The 24,108-nt window shown below is 37.0% G+C and overlaps 1 protein-coding gene across 1 annotated transcript in view; it reads right to left on the bottom strand.

Moving 5' to 3' along the window:
* Positions 1–23,784, bottom strand: part of LOC140157361 (brefeldin A-inhibited guanine nucleotide-exchange protein 3-like) — a 67,876-nt gene extending 44,092 nt beyond the window's left edge. The window contains 6 exon segments of the mRNA XM_072180531.1: positions 6,688–6,801; positions 11,756–11,824; positions 13,571–13,705; positions 15,677–15,810; positions 16,534–16,783; positions 23,722–23,784. Coding sequence (XP_072036632.1) covers positions 6,688–6,801; positions 11,756–11,824; positions 13,571–13,705; positions 15,677–15,810; positions 16,534–16,621 — 540 coding nt within the window. The 5' untranslated portion in view covers positions 16,622–16,783; positions 23,722–23,784.
* Positions 23,785–24,108: the final 324 nt, after the last annotated feature.

Raw genomic sequence — 24,108 nt, 5'->3', positions numbered from 1 at the left:
TTATGGAAACCAAAAATGGTTGAAATTTTCACAAAACTATTAATTTTTGTGCAAAATTCATTCATTTTCAACCATTTTGGTGAAAATTTCTCAAAGTTATTCAAAATTGGAGAATGCATTTCTTATGAGTATTAATTTCCATCCATTGCCTGTAATACTGCAGGAGATTGGTGAGCATTGGGCTATTCCATTTAAAATCCACACTACCCCTGTGGAAGATTTAGCTAAAGTCTTATACAGAGGGAGTATGAGTTTCAAATAGAGAAGACATTTGGATAACTTCTATTTGAAATACTCACCCCATTTGTTGAAAATATAGGTAAAGCCATGAAACAGGGGGAGTGTGGGTTTCAAAATGATTAACCCTGACCAATTACAATTGAAAAACATACTCCCCCTGTGGAAGACATTTCCAGAATCTTCCACAGGGGTAGTGTGGACTTCAATTGGAATATAGCCAAATTTTCTGCATCAAAGTGATGGTACTTTATTCATACCACGTCCAGATAAAATTATTCACTGTAACGTTTTATTATTAGTACCATGTTAAATGTTAACAGTTTGAAACTAAATTTCCAAAGCTTTCGTCTTTACACATATCGTTGTGTGATTTGTACTCCAGTAATTTTGATTGGGTAGTAAAAATTTATGACTTTGTCGAGTTGTTGACTGGCAGCTGCTGTAGCAGATATATAACTTAGATTTTAAATAAACAATACGTTGGGTTACAAAGTGCATTATGACTATATGTAAATCAAATTAAGCAGAAAAGCTACAATTATTAGTATGTTAAACAAAGGCACAACTAGTATGCATAGAAAGAGGCAAGCAAGCTTATAACTTGTAAAGGTATTACTATGAAATATCCGAATTAAAAGAAAAGTGCATCAAAATTAATGGATAAGTTAATATTTTCCTTGTCATATCGTAAAAATTGGTTAATAAGCATATGTGCCTATTAACGAGTTGTTTGGACAAGAACTGATTTTCAGTAGTGGTCATTTGTAATATGTTAATTTAAAGCCATATTATAACATTTCTGTAAAAATAGATTAATTAGTATTTATTTTCCATAAAATGTTAGCTTCAGATATGTCCCCTTTTAATTTTGAGCCGAGCAAATGAGGTAAAGCATAGAAAATTGGAATTTACTACTAGTACCCATGCATGTTCCTCCCGCGGTTGTAATACGGTACGATCCTCGTGGTGTGTGTGTATGTGTATCCCACACGCCGTGTACGTACTGTGCATACGTGTTCAACTAATATTTCCATTGCAATAATAAAACACCGGTTCCAGCCTTTTATTCAAAATCTCGGATTTTGACAAAACTACAGCACCTTAAGGTCTTGATTTTTGCAGAGTATCTTTATTGGTTAAAGTACATTACAATCATGTAAAAACCAGAATTTAAAAATTTTCTGAGGGCGTTCTCCTCAGCAAATGTTATAATATGGCTTTAAAGGAAAAAAATAACAAACTACCCTGAAAATGTGTTCTTGTCCAAGCAACTTGTTAATAGGCACATTATGCTTATCAACTAATTTTTACGGTATACTGTATAAGAGTTTATGATTTCCGACAAAGTGAACCATTTGTACATGTTGGTATATTACTATAAAAGTGGACATTTTTGCGCTTCATTTATTTTCGCGCTTTTCGCATTCCAAGCTGTTACCGCGGAAATAACAATTTGCGACTATATTCCTTTTGTGTATAGGCCAATGTAAGGAAACTAAGAATCGCAAATTTAAAAACAAGGGAAACAGTTCAAAATTGGCACTGAAAACGTGAAAAATTAATAACGTGAAAATTTCAACTTTTACAGTATATGGTTAAAAGTTCATATTTGGGTATTGTTAAATTCGCAACCTAACTAACAACGATAATAAACACTCTGCTAAAATTACCACTAATGCACTCCACATGCACTTTTACACAAATCAAATTCAGCAGGAACATTCACTGTCACTGAAATTAATTTCTACTTCATTGACTAAAATGTTCTAGCGTATGTTCACACATGTCCAATAGAACTGCAAAGGATCCTGGGACACCGTATATTTCCAATTACCCAAACACCTGGGATATCCATTACATATCAAACTGTAGAAATGTCAATGAGTTATTGCCTCCATTGATGACGCAGGAATGATGTGACCCGCAACTGATGCTGTAAAAGTGGAACATTTTTGCGAGATTAATTTTTCGCATTTGGCTAATTTTGAACGGTTTCCCTTGTTTTTTAAATTTGTGGTTCTAAGTTTCCTTTAATTGGGCTCTTCCAGTTGAAATCCAAACACCCCCTATGGAAGACATGACATTAACCTCCCATACAGCAGGGAAGTGGCACTAGGCTAGTGCACTTCCATGCATACAGGGAGATGGGGTTACCTAAATGGGTGATTCGGATGGTTCCACACTACATCCTTGTGTATGTGGGAGATTATGGCCATGTTTTCCATAGGGCAGAGTAGGGTTCCATACCTGGTTGTATGGATTTCAACTGGAATGGCCCATTCCCACATTTTCTGCTTTTCTGAATAATATTCCACAGGATAATGTGTTTTGTGAAATACTTTATTACTACCTCTAACCAAAATGCAAAGCAGCAAAATACACAAACCCCATATGGATGACACACCATCAGCAGCAGTAAATATATGAACAAATGTACCCAATTTGCAATGCACTGTGGGATACAATAATTGGACATAAATCACCAACATATGGAACAAGCATTACTACAATTACACTTCGGTAAAGTGAGTGATTGTAGCAAACTATCTCTTTCAATTTTGTAAAAAAACAACAACAATGAGATAGTAATTTCATAGTATGGCTAGCACATGCAGCAGCTTACTAAAGCTAATTTTTGCACAACATTTATTTTCGCCTTTAAAAGTAACTACTACAGTGAAAATAACAACTGCCAAATATATATTCCTTTTGTATAGCCTATAAGTAAATGTAAGGCAGCTTACAATTGTGAATTTAACAACATGCGAAACCATCCAAAATTTACAGTGTGAACAATTACTTGCGCGAAAATTACCACTTTTAAAATGCTCCCTAATTCTGGTTCAACACGTGGCATATATGGCCACTTGCTTGGGAGAATTTTATAATAAAAATAAATATTTCCACACATCTACACTGTAGGAGTTAAATTTTAATATCTGCATTTCTTTTCTCCATAGGCAGATGAAGTAATGGGCACTTAACACCAATACCCATATGGGTATGCGCCCTTGGAAAGACCCCCAGTATTAGACTGCGCAGGTCCTACAGACTGCTAAATTTGACCCAAACAGAATGCTAAAAGAGCCCTGTTTTTAATAATTTCAGATCTAAAAGACTCCCAAATTGTTCATTTCTGATTTTCCCCAGAAGATTATCAGATGCAACCAAACAGCCAAGAAAGATCCTTGATTTTGACTGTTCACAGCTCAAGACCCCTCCCCCCTTTTACAGGTATGTGATCAGCTGCCAAAGACCCACCATCTCTGAATTCCGGGGGAGCATATCCACCAAAAAAAGCTAATAGATGACAAAGCCGATTAACTCCATTTTCACAATTTTTGAGTCAATGCCATCAAAACCTGCTCTATATCAAAAGCAGCACATATGTTTGTATTATTTTCTATATATTTGACCAATTATATTTGCTTACATATCACATTAAAAATCTTGATAAAGCAGAAAATCTTGACAATGAAATTTATGAAAATGTTAATTAGTACGTATCAGGGTTGCATGGTTTAGTAAAACTAGTTCTAATGGTAGTGAATGATCTACATTAAGTTATGGTATTATGGTGGCACTAACATACATGAAATATAAAATATGTTATAAAATATATTGTCATTGGGCAGGAAAGACCCCCATGTACTTCCTTGAACATGTTTAAACAAAACAGCCAAGCGGTTACATAGGAGGTTTTGCTTTAAACATGTTCAGGGGCCAATGACACATAGGTTTTTTTCTGCCCAAGGACGATATTGTATTGAGGTTAATTTGCCATAGCTGGCTTTAATTTCTGCCAGATAAGCACTCAGTTACTGCCCAATATTAAATAAACACAGCTCTTTACAATATGAGGAACGTATACTTCCAACTTCTTATACACTATGTCAATGCCCTCATTAGATGTTCATTGTAAAAGCAGTACTAACAAGTAACATTTCGAGGCTTTGATGCTGAATTATGGCAACACCGTCAAGATTTGTCTAATGTTACACATGGGCTCCCTTAACATAACCGGAATTTTAGGCACAAACGAAAAGTGCTCTCCTGTAAAATCCAACCAGCCAAAATGGGTATGGACCCCAAGTCTTGTTGGGATTTTCAGAGGAGGGCACTCTCCATTTGTACATAAAATTTACCCTTAGGCAAAGGAGCCCAAGTGCGCCATTAGGTAATTTTTACGGTATGTTAAAAAATAAGTAATAAGTATGTTAGCATCTCAGTATACATCACAACGTGCAGAATGATATTAGTTAGGGACAGGTTACTATTTACACCGGAGGGAATGGGGGATTTCAATTTTTTCCGACAAAAAAATGTGTTTCACCCTTCACTTCCGTTCAGAAATTCCACATTTACCTTATTTTATGAAATTTCTCCATTAAAATGTCACATTCCCCGCTCTTTCCTAGCAAAAAAAATTTAGATTTCCCCCCTTTTGTTCACAAAAACTTGTGCATTCCATCTAAAATCCGGATTCCCTCTGCATAAATAATGACCGCTCCCTAAAAACAATTAAATAACAATGAGAAGGAAATAATGAAACAGTTACTAGGCCTATATAGTAAATACTGTAGACAAAGGCAAAAAAAAAGTTTATTTAGCATTGCCTTAACTGGTAGAAAGGAAAACAATAGCATCAGTATGTGAGCTTTAAAAAAAATAATACGGTCAGAATACTAAAACACTACAACTGGAAAATGATGCATCACTTGCATGCTGCGTGACTAGCACTTGACATCACTACATATAAATCACAATCACTCATTATTATTAACGTAAAATCAGGCCTTGTCTTTTGAGAATCATCTCACCCATCAAAATGTTTCTGGTGTGCTGTCGGTACATGTATATAATTTGTCGGTACATGTATATTGAACCATAATCCCAGCATATATCGCACTCCTTAATATGATAATTTATATATAGAATTAGAGAAGGAGAACCGGGACTCCCAATACCGCCATGTACAATCGCGCCGTCATCTATGGGGAAAAATTGGGGGTATTCGGGTCCTTGTCGACAGTGCGAGGAGACGAATGAAAACAGTTCTGCATCTCATCTAAAGCGTTGTCATACTGCACATGCTGGTCGCATCAAGTGCGCCTCTCAAATACGCCCATCATCCATGTCGTGCTTGCATGACAACGAATGCCTCGAGCGCATTCCGAGGGAAACCGAATACCCCCAATTTTTGCCCCATGCCTGTATCAAGATGGCGGTACGTCGAGTCCTGGTTCTCTGGTTTAATTCTGTGATATATACCTAATTTTGAGATAGAGGCCTTTAATAGAATTTGACTTTTAGTACTTCATCAATGCACAAAAGTATTTAAAAAATCATTTAAAGCTGTAACTATTTGCCGAATTTGTAAATCCCCATACCAGTAATGGTGCAACTATGTAAAGTTTATTTCTTTTCACATGTATATTGCAAACCTTGAGATCTTGATTTAATAGTTAGAATGTTAAAGGAAATCTGTACCATAAACTAATCAATGGCTATATAGTTGCAGTAATAATAAAAACGACAAACAGTAAAAGTCCCAAGCTTATATAATGCACAAATAAAGGAGAAATTCTTAATTCCTCACGACGATGAACGGTCATTTTGCAATTCATGGCGGCGCCATATTGATACCGATGTATTTTTATTACGCTGTAACGGTACCCGATATTGAAACCAGCGAAATCCCTGCCACCAGCACTCGGCGGCCGTGAACTTTGGTGACACGGTTTAATACTACCAAAGTTCAGATTCAACATTTGTTCAAAAAAAAAAACGCGACAATTTTTACCCATAAAACTACAGAAGAACATAAAAAAATGTATTTTAAGTAATATTTATGATCAACAATGTCTTTTGAGAACGAAAAGTAAAAATAGCACTAAAAACCAAATTTCGCTGTGGGGTCGCGAATGCCATAGCAACATACGCTCGCCGTGGGTCTGTGTGAAAGGTTACGCTACTGCTTGTGGCAGAAGCAGCTATCATGGCGGCTTCCATGAATCGCAGATAACGAAGGATTAAAAGTGCTTTTTTCTTTGTTAGGAATATTCCAAATTCATATAGACCGTCTGGTATGTTTAATTTAGGGGTATATAACTATATTAGCCATTGATTAGTTTATGGTACAGATTTCCTTTAATGGTCTCAACATACAAAACCTGTTAGTTAAGAAAACATAGAGAGACATAACAAATTAGCAACCACTCTACAATTTGGCGGCCATTTTGTATATACCTGATTCATATTGAATGTTGCATTATGGGCTAGAATGATGACTATCTGGTATACGGTAAACACGGCAGGCACTATGCACTTCTTGTTGCAAACTACACACACTACATTCCACTAATATGAACATAACACATATCGAGATGACAAAATGGCAGCCATTTTATAATTTGGCGGCCATTTTGTATTATAAACACCATTTACCTGGTTCATATAGTATGTTGCATTCTGGGCCAGAATGCTGACTATCTGGAGTAAGGTAACCTGGCAGGCTCTGTGTACCTCTTGTTTGCTAGTGCCGTATACTGATAAGCAGAACTGCGGGGGGAAGGGTAAGTGGGATACAATAAGTCAGACAAAAGAAATGAAGAAAACGGCAGCCATCTTGGATTTTAATTGGATTTAGATCAATATCGTAAGTCACTGGTTTGATTTAAGTGAGCTGAGTTTTAATACTCAGAAATGTTTTCCAACTAATCATCTTTGAAAAACAGTATAGACTTTTCAGGACTTTAATGAAAAAACACCGACCTTCACAACATATTCAACCAATCAATTTATTATGTTTTGAATGCGCTTTTGACAAGCATGTGGACAATGCGTTCAATACGCTGTGTCAAGTAAGAAAAATCACGGTACATGAATTGGTGTGAACAATCATATAACACGCCAGGTACTCATTGAACGCACTGTCGACAGTGTGTGATTGGTTGTGGTGTTTTTGCCACATCTTTCTAATCTGATTTCTGCATATCCAATCAGCTGCTGATGAAAAGGTCTATTGGGCTATTCCATTTTAAATCCACACTACTCCTGTGGAAGATTTTGGAAATATCTTCCCCAGGGGAGTATGAATTTTAAATGGAATGAACATTTCTCCGTTTGAATTTCATACATCCTCTGAGAGAGATTCAACCGGAATCTTCCACAGAGGGAGGTTGAATTTCAAATGAAGCTGCAAATAGCCCAACTGGATGTTTTTAGGTATAGATGCAGCAAGATTGGTTAAACCACTACATTAATACCTTTAGTAAAAGATTAAATACACTCCTACATTGGCTTGGTGCATGCAGCCTAACTGCAGTCTGCGCAGAGTGGAAGCCCAGCCCGGAGGACTCAACTGAGAGCAAAGTGCAACCTCTCTAGATAGTATACTAAAGCTACCGCCCGAAAGTAGGCCAGTGACCAAGGCCTTGGTAATTTGCCTCATTAAAATAACAAAGCTTTGTTGCAATTCAGGGTTTGATTATTGCCAGCAAAAACCTGTTTTTGCTGGCAAAGTAGCAAAAACTGGCAAAATGCTATTTTCTGCCTGGTTTAAACCAGCAAAAATTGAAATACTGGCAAAAACTCACATAATATACAGTAAGCCTAAGAATTAAGGTACCAGTTATGTTCACCCCCTGTATATCCTGAACAAAGACAGATATGTCATAAGTGGAACCAGCAGCCAATATAGCTGCATCTTTTAACTCGAATTTAAGAAATAAAGACCCCAAATCCCAAGGAAGATTCAAATTAAAAAGTTGCAGATTGCGCCATTGCATGCCCTATTGATTTGTACACAAGCGTTCTTGAACAAGAGGACTAGCACCATGCTTCCATTGAATAGCACGTTAAAAACTGATTTTGTTTCTTCCTTATCACCGCTTCTTTAAATTCTTAACCAATTAAAAAAACAAGGCCTTAAATAAGAGCAAAACAGTACAGGTATTGGCTGCTTATTTAAATTTTGACATATTTGTCTTTGTTTAAGATATACAGGGGTAAACATAACTGGTACCTTAATTCTTTGGCTTATTGTAGTCAGTCAAATATTACAGTAGCACAGAAAGGCCATCAGAAACACAAGACCCAACATCTTCCTAAGGGCCTGCCTATCAAGTATGGAATCTAAAAATGCTGGAGTCACAAAATCTGTAACAAAAATCTTTGTTATCAAATACCGAATTCATTCTATTAACCACCCATACCTCTATACGCGCCCACCCAGTGACTTCACAACAAGTTAACTGTGATATTATTAACTGCCTATGCAAATCTGAATCATGGTCTAAAACATGTGGCACACTGATGATGATGGATGAATGTTTTGGGCCATTTTTTTATGTACGCAATTATGTAAACAATGTAAAAAATAAGCGCAGCGCCCACCCGAAATGACTTTGTTAAATGCCCTGGGTGGTTAATGGAATGAATATGGTACAAACGATTGAATTGAGCCTTTCTATCTTTTCCTTTCCTTTTTCCTTTTTAGCCTTTCAATTCCTAAATATCACAATTACACATTGGCAAAGGCTCTGGTGTGAACGTTTCGACAGTATTTTTTGTGGGACATAAGAGCACATCAGACATATCAAATTGAATTCTGAATACAAGGAATGTCCTTCTAATATCAAATAATTTTGATTTAAAAAAAAAATTATGTATATAATACAAATTTTATGACAAATTATTAAAATTTTTGATACTTACCAGTCCACAAAGTAAACTTTCTAAATCCATATGTACTTATATTTAATACTTACATTTTGTTCCCCAAAAGAGGAGGACAAAATTCATATCTTCAATATGAAAGGTCACAATTTTTAATTGATCATCAGCTTTTCATCCCAGCTACATACACTTTAAGTACATATCAATAAATTTATAAAGTTTACTTCGAGTACTGTTAATTTATCAAAAATGTCAATTTTTAATCATTTGCCATAAAATGTGTATTACATTGCGAATTTCAAAAAAAAAAAAAAATTTGATATCAGATGGACATTCTTTGTATTCAGAATTCAGGTTTTTTCCCATTGCCTTACTCTTCTTAATATACGTAAATTGTCACAATAATATTGCAGAACATGAAAAAAAAAATTACAACTGAAACCAGTTTTATAGTAAAATAATAAATATGTGAGCTACATTACAAACCTAGATTCTTTTGCAACACAAAACACATGTATGACAACCCAGATCAACTCAAAAATAAATAAATAATAACATCCACTGTCCAGACACTAATTAGATTACATGGTACAGGTCATATATGAGTTATGCCATTGCTAGTACAATATAAAATAACAGAAAAATACAAAACTCGGCTTTACTATAAAGCAAATCAACAGCTGGCACTAACTGCTTTATAGCTTTTATAGGCTAGCAATAAAACAATAGAATAAATATACTTACTTAACGTCAATACAAAATTACAATAACATTATACAGAATGTGCATAGACTTAGTTGACTGTAATTTCATATTATTCAGTATCAGTTCAACTAAATTACGATGCAGCAAATCAAAAGGGGGAGTATGAGCATTTCAAGATATTGATTAAAATAGACAGAAAAAAATAAGGAAAGTATTAAGAATTTGGGATGTTTTGATATATGAATGCCTTGATCCATTTTAGTAAATGAGGTGTCATTTTAAAGCTAGCAAAATGCTTTCAAAGCAGAAATACTGAGCTCAAAATTGACTTCACCTGCAAAGTCCCCTGTTTGATGTGCTGCATGGCAATAACAGTTTGAATGTAATCCCTTTTCCACTGTACCAGATGAAAGGGAATAATTCTGGAATATAACCGTCCTAACCGTAACTATAACATACATGGCGTGGGGTAAACCATATTTAGACTAAAAGTTTGTCTCGCAAACATTTAGCAAATAAGCTATGTGCTAGGCCCTTTTTTTTTTATTGAAAAGCTACATGCTAAATAGGGATTCAATTTTTATCAATTTTTTTAAATTTTTTTTTTAAATATTTTTTGCCCACTTTGTCTTGTTGTTTTTTTGTTACACGGCCACTTTTTTTTTTTTTTTTTAAACAAACAAAAAAAGCCTGTAAAAAAGGCCCAGCGTATATGGCTTTCACATACTTATGCATGCAAATTTGAGAGACAAATCTTCCTTTTTTGGGCCCAAAATAAAATGGCATGAGCTTAATGCATCGGCAGAATACCAAGGAAAGTTCTTGGGTAGTCCATATGTTCGTGCTAGGGTGCTAGACTTTAAAATAGTATTTTACAAATATTTTAAGGCAAAAAGTTTCTTTTTTTTTTTGTGATTTTCTCCAAAATATTTTGTTTTTACACCAAGTGCTTCAATTTATACATGTATTCCATGACTAATTTTCTTTGCATAAATGTATACTTAAATCTTGCATGAATAATTAAAAAGTTACAGCACATTTAATTAATGTAAATTTCTGAGAGTGCACACTCCCCTTAAAGGAAGATGGTCTGATCTTGCCCCTTACTACCTACCACAGGGGGGGAGGTTAGTAATGCATATGCCCAAACAACCTCCCTCAATACTAGAATACTGAAGCAGAACTTATCCCAGCTAATCTGGTGCTTCATTTCCTTTTGATACAAGAGCCAAAAGTGTGTATTGTAACAACAGACTACTACAGATAAATCACAAACAGTTGAAGTCTCAGCATCACTCGATAATGAGGGCCAATCGTTCCACAAATTGCGGCAGACGAAACTGCTACGCACATACCGCAATAATTTTACTGACACGCATGAAGGCATGAAATGCTGGCAAGATTGTTAGACATGCACGAACGAACTTTGGCCCTCATGAATATGCGAGAATTCACAGCATACAAAGCACTGCGACTTTGACTGTTGATACATAGTCTGTAGTAGTCTGTAATTGGAAGGTTGAGGGTTGACCCACTTTTGACACATTTTGGCTTATAAAATCCAAACAAAACATGTGTACAACCATATCAAAAGGACGCACTTGTCGGCTGCTACATGCGTCACTTTTTACAAAATAGCTAGGAATAAATACCAGACTTATAATTATCTCAAGTGGAGGTCATTTCAAATCATCCCCAAGACCAAGTCACATGGAATACAGATAACATTCCTAAACCATGTGACTTTGGTGATGCTTTGAAATGATCTAAAATCTCCCAATTGATCTCCTGATATCTTCCAAATTCCACAGCACTTTTACAACCGTATATATGCAACAGCCAAAATAAAAGTATGATGCTGTCAACATAAACCTCTCCATCATGAAAAGATTTACTTATAAAGTTATCATTAACACTGGATTCGCATTCATGCTCATCCTCCAGGACAAATGACTTCAACCACAATATGGTTGTACATCGATGAGATGACCTTTGAATATTCTGGGTACTAAAACTCAAACTCTACCACCTGAGGTCAATTCTGAGCTATAATTGTAGCTATGGTGAATATTGAACTTTGCCATTGTATGAGACTATTTTAGCCCATTTATAGTGTAAGTAAGAGGCTTACCTCTGCCACTCTGATGATGGATAATGCCGTCACAGGACAGGATGCAGAACAGGTTACTGTCAACAGGAGCTGAAAAAAAAGAAAGCATGATGATGAGCATATTAGACCAATCCTCATCGGGCTTCACTGGCTGCCCATCAAATTGCGCATTGACCACGCAAAAGCCAATGCATGGTATCAACTTATTATGTGGCCCAAAGCAACCCGTACAGGAATCATTTTACACTTGCGTGCGCACAATTAAAAGAGCGGGGTATTGATTTGCATTTTGACATGCATGGGTAAACTGAAAACAGCTACACACACCCCGACATCTTGTACCACATTGAAAATTCCCGCAGTCACAAACAGTCACGCTTTATAATAGATTAACCTGCCGACGTAATTCAGGCGACATAATTCCTGGCACTCACGCTAGCTCCGCCGCGTGATACAACTGCTATGTCATTTTTACAATTGCACAAATTTCCAAACAACGGTTCCTATGCTCACGATTGATTAAACTTTTGATATCAAATTTGGTATCAACCTTCGAAGGAAAGTGTATAGAAAATTATTATATAAATTATTTTACCATAAACTCATCAGACTCTGAATAAATAGGGATGGAACTAGTGGTGACTTTTTAACCCCCTGAGCACTACCTGCTGATCTAACATTGCCACTGATTGGTCAATTATATGATATCTTCACTTAAATCACCAATCAGAATGGAGCTTTGCAAATAATTCACCCCAATGTGTGGTGAAATTATTTTAACAATGTTACTGATTGGTCCAATTGATAATGAAAACTTCTTTTTGTCCAATTGGCATGTAGTTTTCATGGGGTTAATTTGGCTGTGTTTATAATCCTTTATAGCTTACCTGTGGCAGACAGTCCAACTCTAACACACAGTAAGTGGATGTACTGAAACAGAATGCTGTTGTGGTTTCGGAACACCACTGGACATATTACAGCAAGTAAAAGGATTATAGCCAGGGCATAACATAATCGGTATCGCATCCCATTTTACTACACAATTTTAGCCAAATTGCTATGCAATCACATTTTTAAACATATATGTATGTCATTACTATACATAATTATTGTTATACAGATAAAACTTTGTCACAATTTTTCTATGCAAAATTCTGACACTAAATTATGCCCTGATTATAGCACTCAAGATAGCACTCAAGGAATCTCTGAAAATATGCATTATAAACTAAACTACCTGAACCTGAATTGTTTCATGCTTGTTAATGACTGAAAAAAGATGATCTAAAAATGCTGGACAAAAAAATACATATATGACGACTGTGGTTTCCACCCACATAGAGTTCAACTTCTCTGCGCATAATTGGACATAATTACGGAGAATCGGTTCCCTACATTTGTAGATCCTAGAGGTAATTCCGACTCAAAAATAGCCTATTATTATGTCGGTATGAGGGTGTCAGTCTGGCTTTCATGAGGGCTGATAATGGGAACATCTCAATCAAATTCATGACTCTATTTTGGACAGAATTCATGACCGTTCAGGGAGAAACCCAGAGAGAGCAGTACATTTGACCACCCTGGTGACCAATAGGGCGGCGTTGGCACAATTTTTTAATGTCGACATGTCGATATATTCGTATACTAGTGGCCATGTTCAGTACATATTTTCAATGTTGTTTTTCAGTAAGCTTATAATGTTAATTTTTTGTTTGGATTGTGGTAAAGATGTCGACATGTCGTGATAGGTGCTGATGTCGACATTATGTTGACATAAGGCATGTCGATGCCGGCCCTAGTGACCAACAAATGTATCTACATGTATGGAAACATTACCTTCATAATTTCAACCTGTAGATCTTCATGGAGAGTAGGAGTGATAGCTAATGCTTGCAGAACTTGAAATGGTAGTCTTTGCTCTTCATTTTCCTGCATTGGATCACCCTGAAATCTGCTGTCGGATATCAACGTCTGCGAAATGGCAAACAGATAAAAAAAATAAACATGTCTGTTCATAGATTTATGGCAATGCATGCATTGGGGGCATTTGGCACCAAATTTGGGGTTTCTCCATTGCACCCACCAATTCAAAACACAAATCAATTGAATACTGCTAAATTTTAAGACGTATTTTCAGATCTGTGTCCTCTTGAAATTCTCTTTACCACCTCACTCCCACACCTGGAAAGTATTATGGTGTAACCTCTTTGATTTCCCTCCCTATCAAATATCATAAATACTGAATTCCATCTTTGTGATCATAAGACACCTGCCAAATCATATTATACAAATTTTGACTGCTTTATTCGGGTCATGGTTAACATTATAGGCCCGCAGTGATCTCAAAACCATGCTATGACACCAGGCACAGCCGAGGGTCATAGCATGGTTTTGAGATCACTGCGGGCCTATAATGTTAACCATGCCCCGAATAAAGCAGTCAATATTTGTTTCATATACCTCATTAATATAGATTTTTTGTCATCTGATTGGTTAAAAGGCCTATTTTATTGTTCATAGGCCATGGTAAAATTTACAAAGAAAGTTTTTTGTTATGAACCGATCGCGTCACCGCAACTGGCAGGCAGCGCGTTGGCGCCGCGTGCGTAATGCGAACACGCCATCGCGCACATAGAGTTTGATCGGGACGCACGCTGATGATGTTAAAATGACTATGCCCGGGGTATAGTCTTTTTAAAAGACTATTGCCCAGGAAATAGTTCAGTTTTTACGTAATTCTTAAAAATGAGGGCATAGCTAATTCAATGACTGCACTTTTAACCAATCAGATGACAGGAATCTATATATGAGGTATATAATACCCATTATATTATTATCAAGATTGGATTCAGCAGCTAGCCATACAGGGTGGACAATTGTAAAGACCACTTGAGCACATATCCACAGTGCTAGTGACCAACGGTGCAACTTGAAACATTTCACACCACCAAGTGCGCAAACATAACACAGATACTCTCACCACTTAAACTGTAATAATCCAAAGAAAACAGCTCCCCATTCCACCTGGGTAGAGTGAGATAAGTGAGGTTAAGCACATTGTCCACGTGCACAGAGATTCAAACCATAACCTCAAAGTACCTTGTGGTTATGATAGCAGTCAAACCCTTGACCACTATGTCCTTATGACAAGTTATGTATAGGCATTTGTTTCTAACCTGTAGCCATGCCAGTGCATGTCCTGAGTGTTTAGAAATGTTAGACTCCAATGCCAGTCTCAGTGGATGGAGGCATTTCTTACCTTTAGCCCAGCCAGTGCATGTCCTGAGAGTTTTGTGCTCTTAGACTCCAACACCAGTCTCAGTGGATGTAGGCATTTCTTACCTTTAGCCCAGCCAGTGCATGTCCTGAGCGTTTAGTGCTCTTAGACTCCAATGCCAGTCTCAGTGGATGTAGGCATTTCTTACCTTTAGCCCAGCCAGTGCATGTCCTGAGCGTTTAGTGCTCTTAGACTCCAATGCCAGTCTCAGTGGATGCAGAGATTGCAGACATTTCTTATCTTTAGCCCAGCCAGTGCATGTCCTGAGAGTTTAGTACTCTTAGACTCCAGTGCCAGTCTCAGTGGATGTAGATATTTCTTACCTTTAGCCCAGCCAGTGAATATCCTGAGAGTTTAGTACTCTTAGACTCCAACACCAGTCTCAGTGGATGCAGACATTTCTTACCTTTAGCCCAGCCAGTGCATGTCCTGAGAGTTTAGTGCTCTTAGACTCCAACACCAGTCTCAGTGGATGCAGGCATTTCTTACCTTTAGCCCAGCCAGTGCATGTCCAGAGAGTTTAGTGCTCTTAGACTCCAACACCAGTCTCAGTGGATGCAGGCAAAGCCAGGCATTTCTTACCTTTAGCCCAGCCAGTGCATGTCCAGAGAGTTTAGTGCTCTTAGACTCCAACACCAGTCTCAGTGGATGCAGGCATTTCTTACCTTTAGCCCAGCCAGTGCATGTCCAGAGAGTTTAGTGCTCTTAGACTCCAATGCCAGTCTCAGGGGATGTAGACACTTGTCTCTCAACTCAAATGCTATTAATGTAGGCGCATCCTTCTGTGCTATCAAGATTTCTACATAAAAAAAATGCAAGCATTGTATATTGATTAAATATGGATACCGTATTGTTTGTTTGTTATAAACGCCTCGGGGCATTGCATTTTTTCCAAAAGGGGGGCGTTTATTGAAGGTGAATTGTCAGTGAAAAAAACTTTAAAATCGGGTTAAATTTCCCGATGGGGCTCCGGTAGAAAGGAGGGATTTACGGCTATACTAATATAGTATTATGGCGACGCCCATGGAAAATATCATTTTCGTGGTAAATACATCAAAATTACACCCGTAAGTGCATTATCAAGCAAGAATCTGGTAAAAATTCTACCATAATTAGGCAATGGAATGGATGGAAGTGCGAGGTTTTGTCCATGCAATTTAGCGATCGTCCCTGACAAGACTGACTGACTGATGCCAGTTTTAAGCTTACTCACATGATATTACAGGATGGTAATGTTTGCATTTTTGTCAATTTTTTGGAGGGGACATTTATTTACACGAAGCACTCAACTTGGTACAATTGCAGAATAGGTTGCAACTTGCTAGACTTGAGTCTAGTCCTCGTTTACAGAGTTTAGGAATAGGGTTTAGGGTTGGGGTAGGGCAGTCTTGTAATAAGACTAGTAGAATTGCAACTTATTCGGAAATTGCTCCCTCAACTCCATCAAATTAACACACACAAAATCTAACGACTTTTCTTAAATTACAATTATATTTTTGAAGTAAATCAAAGCTAAACCTACCTTGTGCCTGTGTGGAAATCTCTTTCACGTGTCTCAATCTTGGTGCGCCAGACGCCTCTTTTGAAATCTCACCAAGAATTTCTTCCATGATTGCAATCAATAATCCCCGTCTTGATACATGTGGGAAAACCCACGTCACAGACTACAGAATAGTCTATTAACTTAGCGTGTTACCAACATGCTGTTACCTCCTAGCCACCACGTTTTGTCATCAACTGTAGATGTATGTAGATTCTATACCTCAATGGATCTGGAATACCAAACAGCATGTGTAAAATCATTGTAATTAAATATAGCTGGTATAACCAGCTGTTAGTGCAATGGCCGAGCAGTGACTTTAAATTCAATTAAACATTTAAATCTTAAAAATTGAGGTGGCGGTCATAGATAGGTCGTCCGAAGATATGGGTAGTGAACACCATACATAGTAAATATTCATGTAAAAAGTAAAACATTTTTTTCCATTTTTGTAAAACACTTTTCAATCTTTACTTACAAGCTTTAAAATCATACCAATCGTCCATCAGTCACTTGTAACAATGGCATACCGTGCTTGTACAAAATGTACATGCTGTATACTGTGATTTCACTGATTTGGTTGTAATTTTGTTCCCTTTAGCTTTTATTAATCAAGAAAATGTATACTAAAATGTTAGGAAAGTACTATTGAATTCCCTTCATGTCAAAAACATTGACAATTTGATGATTTCAATGTTGTCAATGTTAGATTGAAAACACTGATCACATCAATGCTGGAAAACCTAATTCACCTGTAGTAACAATTGAATATATGAATACAAAAGCCACCTAAGTCCATACTTTGGCCAAATTGAGTTAAGCATGGGAAATTGTTGCTATACATAGGCCTGTCATATGCATGAAAGAACAACTCAAATTCATTCTCTGTGTCTATTGGGCATGTGAAAATAAGCATGTATGAAAGAATCACCCAATTCCATGATTTGAGTCTTGTAACACATGGATTGAAATCCAGTATGTATAAAAGTCCACTTGTAACACATTCATTGCTAGAGAATGACTTTTGAACAAAAAATGGGTTTAATAAAGGAAAGTGTGTTGTTTATATTACATGGCAGAATGCTTATCAACATTATACATACCTGTGTGCTTTATTTTGTATTATCTTACTAGTGGTAATCTCATTCTAACATTGTTGTCTTTGTATATGATTCAAAAAACCACCTAAGTCCAAAATTTAAAATGAACCCCAATGAAGTCCCTGAAATGCTAATCGTCATACCTAATACAGGTTAATCCACTCATTTGCACGTAAAACTTACCATATTGACCAGGTAAATCTAACTGAAGGAATTAAAATGATACACAGGTTTTTCTCTCAAAATAACTTCGCATGGACTTAGGTGGCTTTTGTATTCATGTATTCAATTGTCGGGCAGGGTTTCTGTTCATAAGCTGAAATATTTTAAAAGGTGAAGTGAAAGAAACCCCACTGGTTATTTTGGACATTTAAGCATGCAGTTAAGCTCAACCATAACACTCAGAACGCTAGTGGCTCCATATGCGTATTACATCCCAAGCCTTTGGCAATGTATGGACAAGAAATTTTGTGCACATAATTTTAGACCTTATATCAAGATGTATATTTTGGACAATTGTACAGCTATCATTTCTACCCAGTGACTTTTGAAAGTTTCCTGTTATGAAAATGTCTGCAAAAAACTAGTCATCGCTAGCATCTTTGATGAAGAAAAATGAGAATATTCACGCTGGAACAGGCTGAAACCTTACCTCGATCGTAAAATCCACCTGATGCATGTCATAAACAAGTCACTATATCCATTGTTGTAGTGTCAGTGATTGTCTCCGTGTACAGCTGAATTAATACCTGATCGCTGGGTGACTCTGTTTTAAATGAAACGGGTGGCCACCCCTACTTAGGTGTCTTCATTATGTCCAGCGAGGTCATGTCACACTTGCGGTGCCAGAACGTCAATATATTTTCGGAAGCGACGGATAAATTGCATGACAGCCTGCCAATTTAAGCTTCCTATAATATTATCAATTGCACATAACATACGAAGTCACAAACTTACAAACTTCAATATGCACTTCAAATAAAGCAGACCAGCTGTTAATTATTACCGATCCTGCAGAATAACTTACATAATCGTCAATTTCATGGAATCCTGTTGCTCAGAATTTTTATCTGTCAAATGCGCTGTGGATGTGCTCAGAGATTTTATGATGTGCTTCATCAATCACAGGTGTGAAACTGACTTTATACCACCTCCGGCACCTCGTGGCATGACGTCATCATGGACGTGTGCAAAATTTCAGATGGGCGCCATATAACCCGTTTTGTGATTGGTTACAAAAACCATTCATTGCAATCGTAAGCCAATCAATGAACGCCTTTTACGGTATTAATTAATGTGACCCCCATGTGACCCGCCAGTAAAGCATGTGACCCGCCAGTAAAGTAGCGAGGCCGAAGGCCGTTGCCTCAATACTAGTAGTAGAAGTAGTATACATGTAGTTTTAAACTTCTCAAGCCGAGAGTCATTCTTGAAGGACTAGCTCTCGCAAGTGCAATAACAATACATGGACACAATCATTGACATTTACACAATAAAATAATGAATTATTTATGACATGCATGGGCTGGATTTTACGAACGAGGTAAGGTTTTCGGCCTGTCCCTGTGTGAATATTGTTAGTTTTCAGCATCAAAGATACTTATGCGATGACCAGTTTTTTTGCGGACACTTTGATAACAGGTAACTTTAATAGGTCATAGGGTAGAAACGATAGTTGTACAATTGTACTGAAAATATACATTTTGTTATAGGCCTAAAATGTTTACAAAAATATATTGGTCCACACGTTGTGCATGTATTCAGTTGTTCGATGTACATGTCTTCATTACCAACAAGCTCAATTAGAAAAAACATATTAAACAGATATCTGCTAAGGCAAACCGGACACTGGCTTTTTATTCATGTCCTAAATCCACCAAGGAAGCTGCTTACAGATCCCTCGTTAGACTACTTCTAGAATATTCATCGGCTGCATGGGATCCTCACACCAAAGATTCTATAAACCAGATTGAAATTTTTTTTCTTGAAATGATACAGAAAAGAGCCGCTCGCTTTGTCTTCAATGACTATTCATCTCGCACCCCTGGAATAGTTACTAATATGTTGAAAACCAATTGAATGGGACTCGCTGGAGAAAAGAAGAACCTCTCACAGATTAACCATCCTGCAGCAATCTCACCTAAGCCACTTATTCCTTCCACCTGGAACACTACTACAGCCTGTCCAACATCAATCACGGCATCTCCACTGCAACGCTTACACAACAATTACCACTCAGCAAAGATTGCTTGAAATTCTCAACTGGGACAATCTACCTGAACAAATAACTCAAATAGAAAAAATACCACAGTTTAAAGAAGCTGTTGCCCACCACATCGAAGAACAACATCAAGACTAACTTAAGCACTCCGCACGCACATTCCCTGACCGTCTGACTCCAGGAGGAGTGTTAGCCAGATCAAGATCAAGATCGCTGAATCACCACCGGGAAATCAACTCCACATGGTTGTTAAGAATCGAGCACGCTGGCTGGCTTAGCAATTGTCCAAGTAATTTTTAAAACCAATCAGGAGAGACGTACTTCGCTTTTTCGTGGTCGGATCGTCGCGTTCATTGATTGGCTTACGAGTGGGAAAAATGATTGATGCAACAAATCACAAAACGGGTTGTTGCGCACGTCGGAATTTTGCCAACGTCACGTCCTAGTGTCATAATCAGGGGTGTGGGTGACCTCTATTGAAAAAAGAGGAACTTTGTTCAAAAAAGAGGAAAAAAGAGGAAAAGCACTGAAATATGCTCAAAATGGGCCGAAAATGAAAGAAAAAACTGAAATTTTGCCTCAAAGAAATTTCCAAAAAAGAGGAAATCAGCTGGAGATTTCACACCCCTGCATAATGCAATCGAATGGTATACATTCTAGCTTCAGAGTCACGCACACCTGTGATTTATGAACCGTACATGTGTATCTGATGTTTCTTTGTGAAATTTGTGATTCTCAGCAACGGGATTCCATGAAATTTCCAATATATATACGTATGCAAGTTATTCTGAAGGATCGGATAATTAAGGTCATGCGCCATGAATTGGGGTATAGGAAAAGGTGGCGGTGTTACATTTTTTAATTTTTTTCCCAAACATTTTGTCACAGATCTCAAGAATGGATAGGGGTACTGAACTGGTTTTAGTCTTATTTTCTTGCTAATTTATCAGGCTAAAATTGTGGAAGGTAAAACTTTCATACTATTTGTACTAAAGTGAGATATTGCCAATCAAAGGATGTTAAGTCAGGGGTGGTGGAGCCTACGGATGAGGAGCCTACGGCTGAGGCATGTGTTAAAGTATAGGGAATATTGTTTTTTGGTGACTCTCAAATATATTTTTTACTGTAACTTCATAATCCAGCAAGGTATTGGGATGGATTATGTACCATTGTTTTGGTATTTCTGTCTAGTTTGAAGTGTGACTAGATTTACTCCAAGTAAAATTAATTTGTTGCAAGTGTGCTGCATTCTGTGTCATTGGGTTCTAGACGTTTCCTATATGTTACTGTACTAGGTATTTATTTATGCTCCGAAATGTTCTGACTATCATATTTCTTGAAGGAGTTTCCCTACTGCTGTGAAAGTTAGCATTTTCTTGATGGAAATTTGATGAGGAATTCAAATATGCCACTGGTTTTGTGTACAGGGCCTGGAGGAAAAAAGTTTTGATTGATAAGGTTATAAAAATCAAAAAAATTATGTACGACTTTTGAACACCCTGTATCTCAGTAAGGCCAAAAAAAAAAAGATGTTTGCTTGCCCTCAACCGACCGACCCTAATTTTGGAAATCAGAAAAAGGTGTTTTTTTCTATTTACTGTACAAAAGAATACCGACCCTATTTTTGGAAATTCCTGAAAAAGTTTTTTTTTTTCTTTTCAAATTTTGCATTCTGAAGATGTAAAAAAATGTATTTTAGAGCTTGTGTTCAACATTTTAGTTGTTTTCTAATATTAGTTGATTCATTTTGACACCAAAATTGTCTGATTTTTCATATTTTGAGCCTTAATTAATACAAACATTAGAGTTTCCTAGTAATTTTAAAAAAAAGAAGAAAAAAAAAAAAAAGAAATCCAGACCGATCAACCCAATTGTTAAAATTCAATTGAGGGCAAGCAAACAATTTTTTTTTCTTGGCCTAAGGCAACATAACTCATCATTACATGTTTGCTTTTTTTGGAAGCCTACAATGTCTGAAAAGGTTTTAGCAGAAAAAGTATTTACGTTAGTAAATAAGAGAGGAACAAAATTTTATACTTTTTGAACCAAAATTTAACTTTTCCACCCTATATGACATTTATGGCACCCTGTATATTGACCAATTGTTTGTATGTGTGTATTCCTGGTACTCTAAGCTTGACAGTGATATATAATTTTGTAGGGTTTTGATGAACAGTTTATGAATTAGATCAGTTTTAGTACAAACCCATGTAAATTGTTCAATTTTTTAGTATGTAACGCATTTGGCCCCCAATTCATGGCGCACGACCTTAATATATGTTTAGTTTTGTGAGTAGTGTAAGTTGAAGTTAGTGAGTTTGTGGTTTCGTTGGTTATTTATGTACAAGAGTGTTTCAGGATGCGTAAATCCGTCATGCAAAATGATCCGTTTTATAAGCTAGTTTTTAGATTGGCTGGGCACGTCATACGACGTGACCAGACTGATGGGCATATAGACTAGTCTAGTGTAGGTATGACAGGAAACCTCAGTTAACACATTTGCTAGTCAGCCAAAATGGCCTAAACCGCAATACAAATTTACATTGAAATTTAAAAGAACCGCTTGCTCAAGGAAACCTTCATAAATATGTTGTCTATACTTCACATACTTCTCATGGAATTTCAGAGGGATTTTGATAGCAGTTCCATTAAAAAAAGCTGCTATCGTCATGAGACTAAGATCTAGAAACCCCCCTGTAATGCAGTTTTGGGGAATTTTGCTAGCAGAATCTTTTTGATGAAAGTCAATCTTTGACTAGATGTAACTTTGTTATGGAAAGTGCTATGACAAAAAGGTTTTCAGTGTTGGCTTTCTTTACTCCAGGGCTTTAATTTGATATATAAAATGATGCAGTTTGATGGCAAATTTGAATTCACCTGGCATACCTATCTAGTGGCTCCACAATAAATGTATGTGATGTGTACACACTGTCACTGTACGTGATTGCGCGGTGCAGTAGAAAGCATGCATGCGCATTACATTATGTACACGCTTAGTACGCTGCATGGATGCAGTAGGTATGTTCGAGCTTGGCCAATAATTACTTAATTTACCTGTAGTATCAATTCAGCATTTGAGTATAGAATCACTTAAAATCAGAATGCATGAATTTAACAAATTAAAAATTTGAAGGAAATCGTACATTATGGTTTTTGTAAACAAAGGTTTAATACAGGTGAAAAACACATGTGTTTAACAAACAGAGTATAGACCTATGCAGCTGCAGAGCTGAGATTAGACTGCGGAACTCAGTCCTCAATGATAGTCAGTCACTTTATCTAAAATTGGTCGTTATAATATGACTATCATTTGAGGACTGAGACTGAGTTCTAACTTCTTAAATCTTACCATACGTACATTTTCCGAGGTGCAGTTTCAGACAATAGCTTGGGATTATTGGGGCAGAGGTTATCTTTTGAATTCTTTCATGACCACTGAAGCATAGTCACGCCTGTCAAGGACACTCCAAGACCAAGCGTGAATTGAAAGACCATGTCACTCGCCACAAAAGAATGTCAAAGGTCATACGACACCAATTTGGTGTCTTTCCGCGCCTCGAAATATGATGCTTAAGGTCTATGACTGAGCTGAGATATAGATTTATATTTAAACAAATAAATTATAACTCAATAATTTGTAATGTTTGTTGTCAATTTTAATTGGTATGGACATGACATGATTTTGTAAATTGGTCACTCCATCTGTCGCAGAAAAAATCGTGTTACGAGGGTTATTGCATCCCTCACAAACATACAATATATTGCCAGATATGTTAACTACTTCCCCCAGTAATGATTTCAAAATATATGCCACGGAACACTGCGCAATTATTACCGATTTAAGCTTACCTTACACAGCTGTTACCAATAGAAATGTGTACGGGATAAAAATAGATTTGACCTTTCTAATTGATAAGGTCATGGAGCTTTGTCTTGTCAACAGAGGGCGCAAACTTTTTCTTTTTTCGTCTCAGCAGGCATAGGAAGCGCAACACATGACGTACGAGGCTGGCGAAGATACAGGGCTGATCATAGCCCCATTCAAAATACACGGTTAGCAATTACAAATGGAAAATCGGGTGGAAAATTAACATACTTGGAGTGGGGTTTCGTCTCAAGATTGACAAATTTCTTAATTTCTGATCAAAAGTTGTAGTATTTATGTGCGAGCGATAGCGAGCGGCTTGCCGCGAAACGTTAAACGGACGGTCCAGGGGTAAAGCCCCGGCGCGGGGG

The sequence above is a fragment of the Amphiura filiformis genome, chromosome 7 (genome assembly GCF_039555335.1).
Source record: "Amphiura filiformis chromosome 7, Afil_fr2py, whole genome shotgun sequence".
Lineage (NCBI taxonomy): Eukaryota > Metazoa > Echinodermata > Ophiuroidea > Amphilepidida > Amphiuridae > Amphiura > Amphiura filiformis.
Note: the sequence above shows the minus strand (reverse complement) of the source record. Positions and strands in the feature narration are given on the sequence as shown.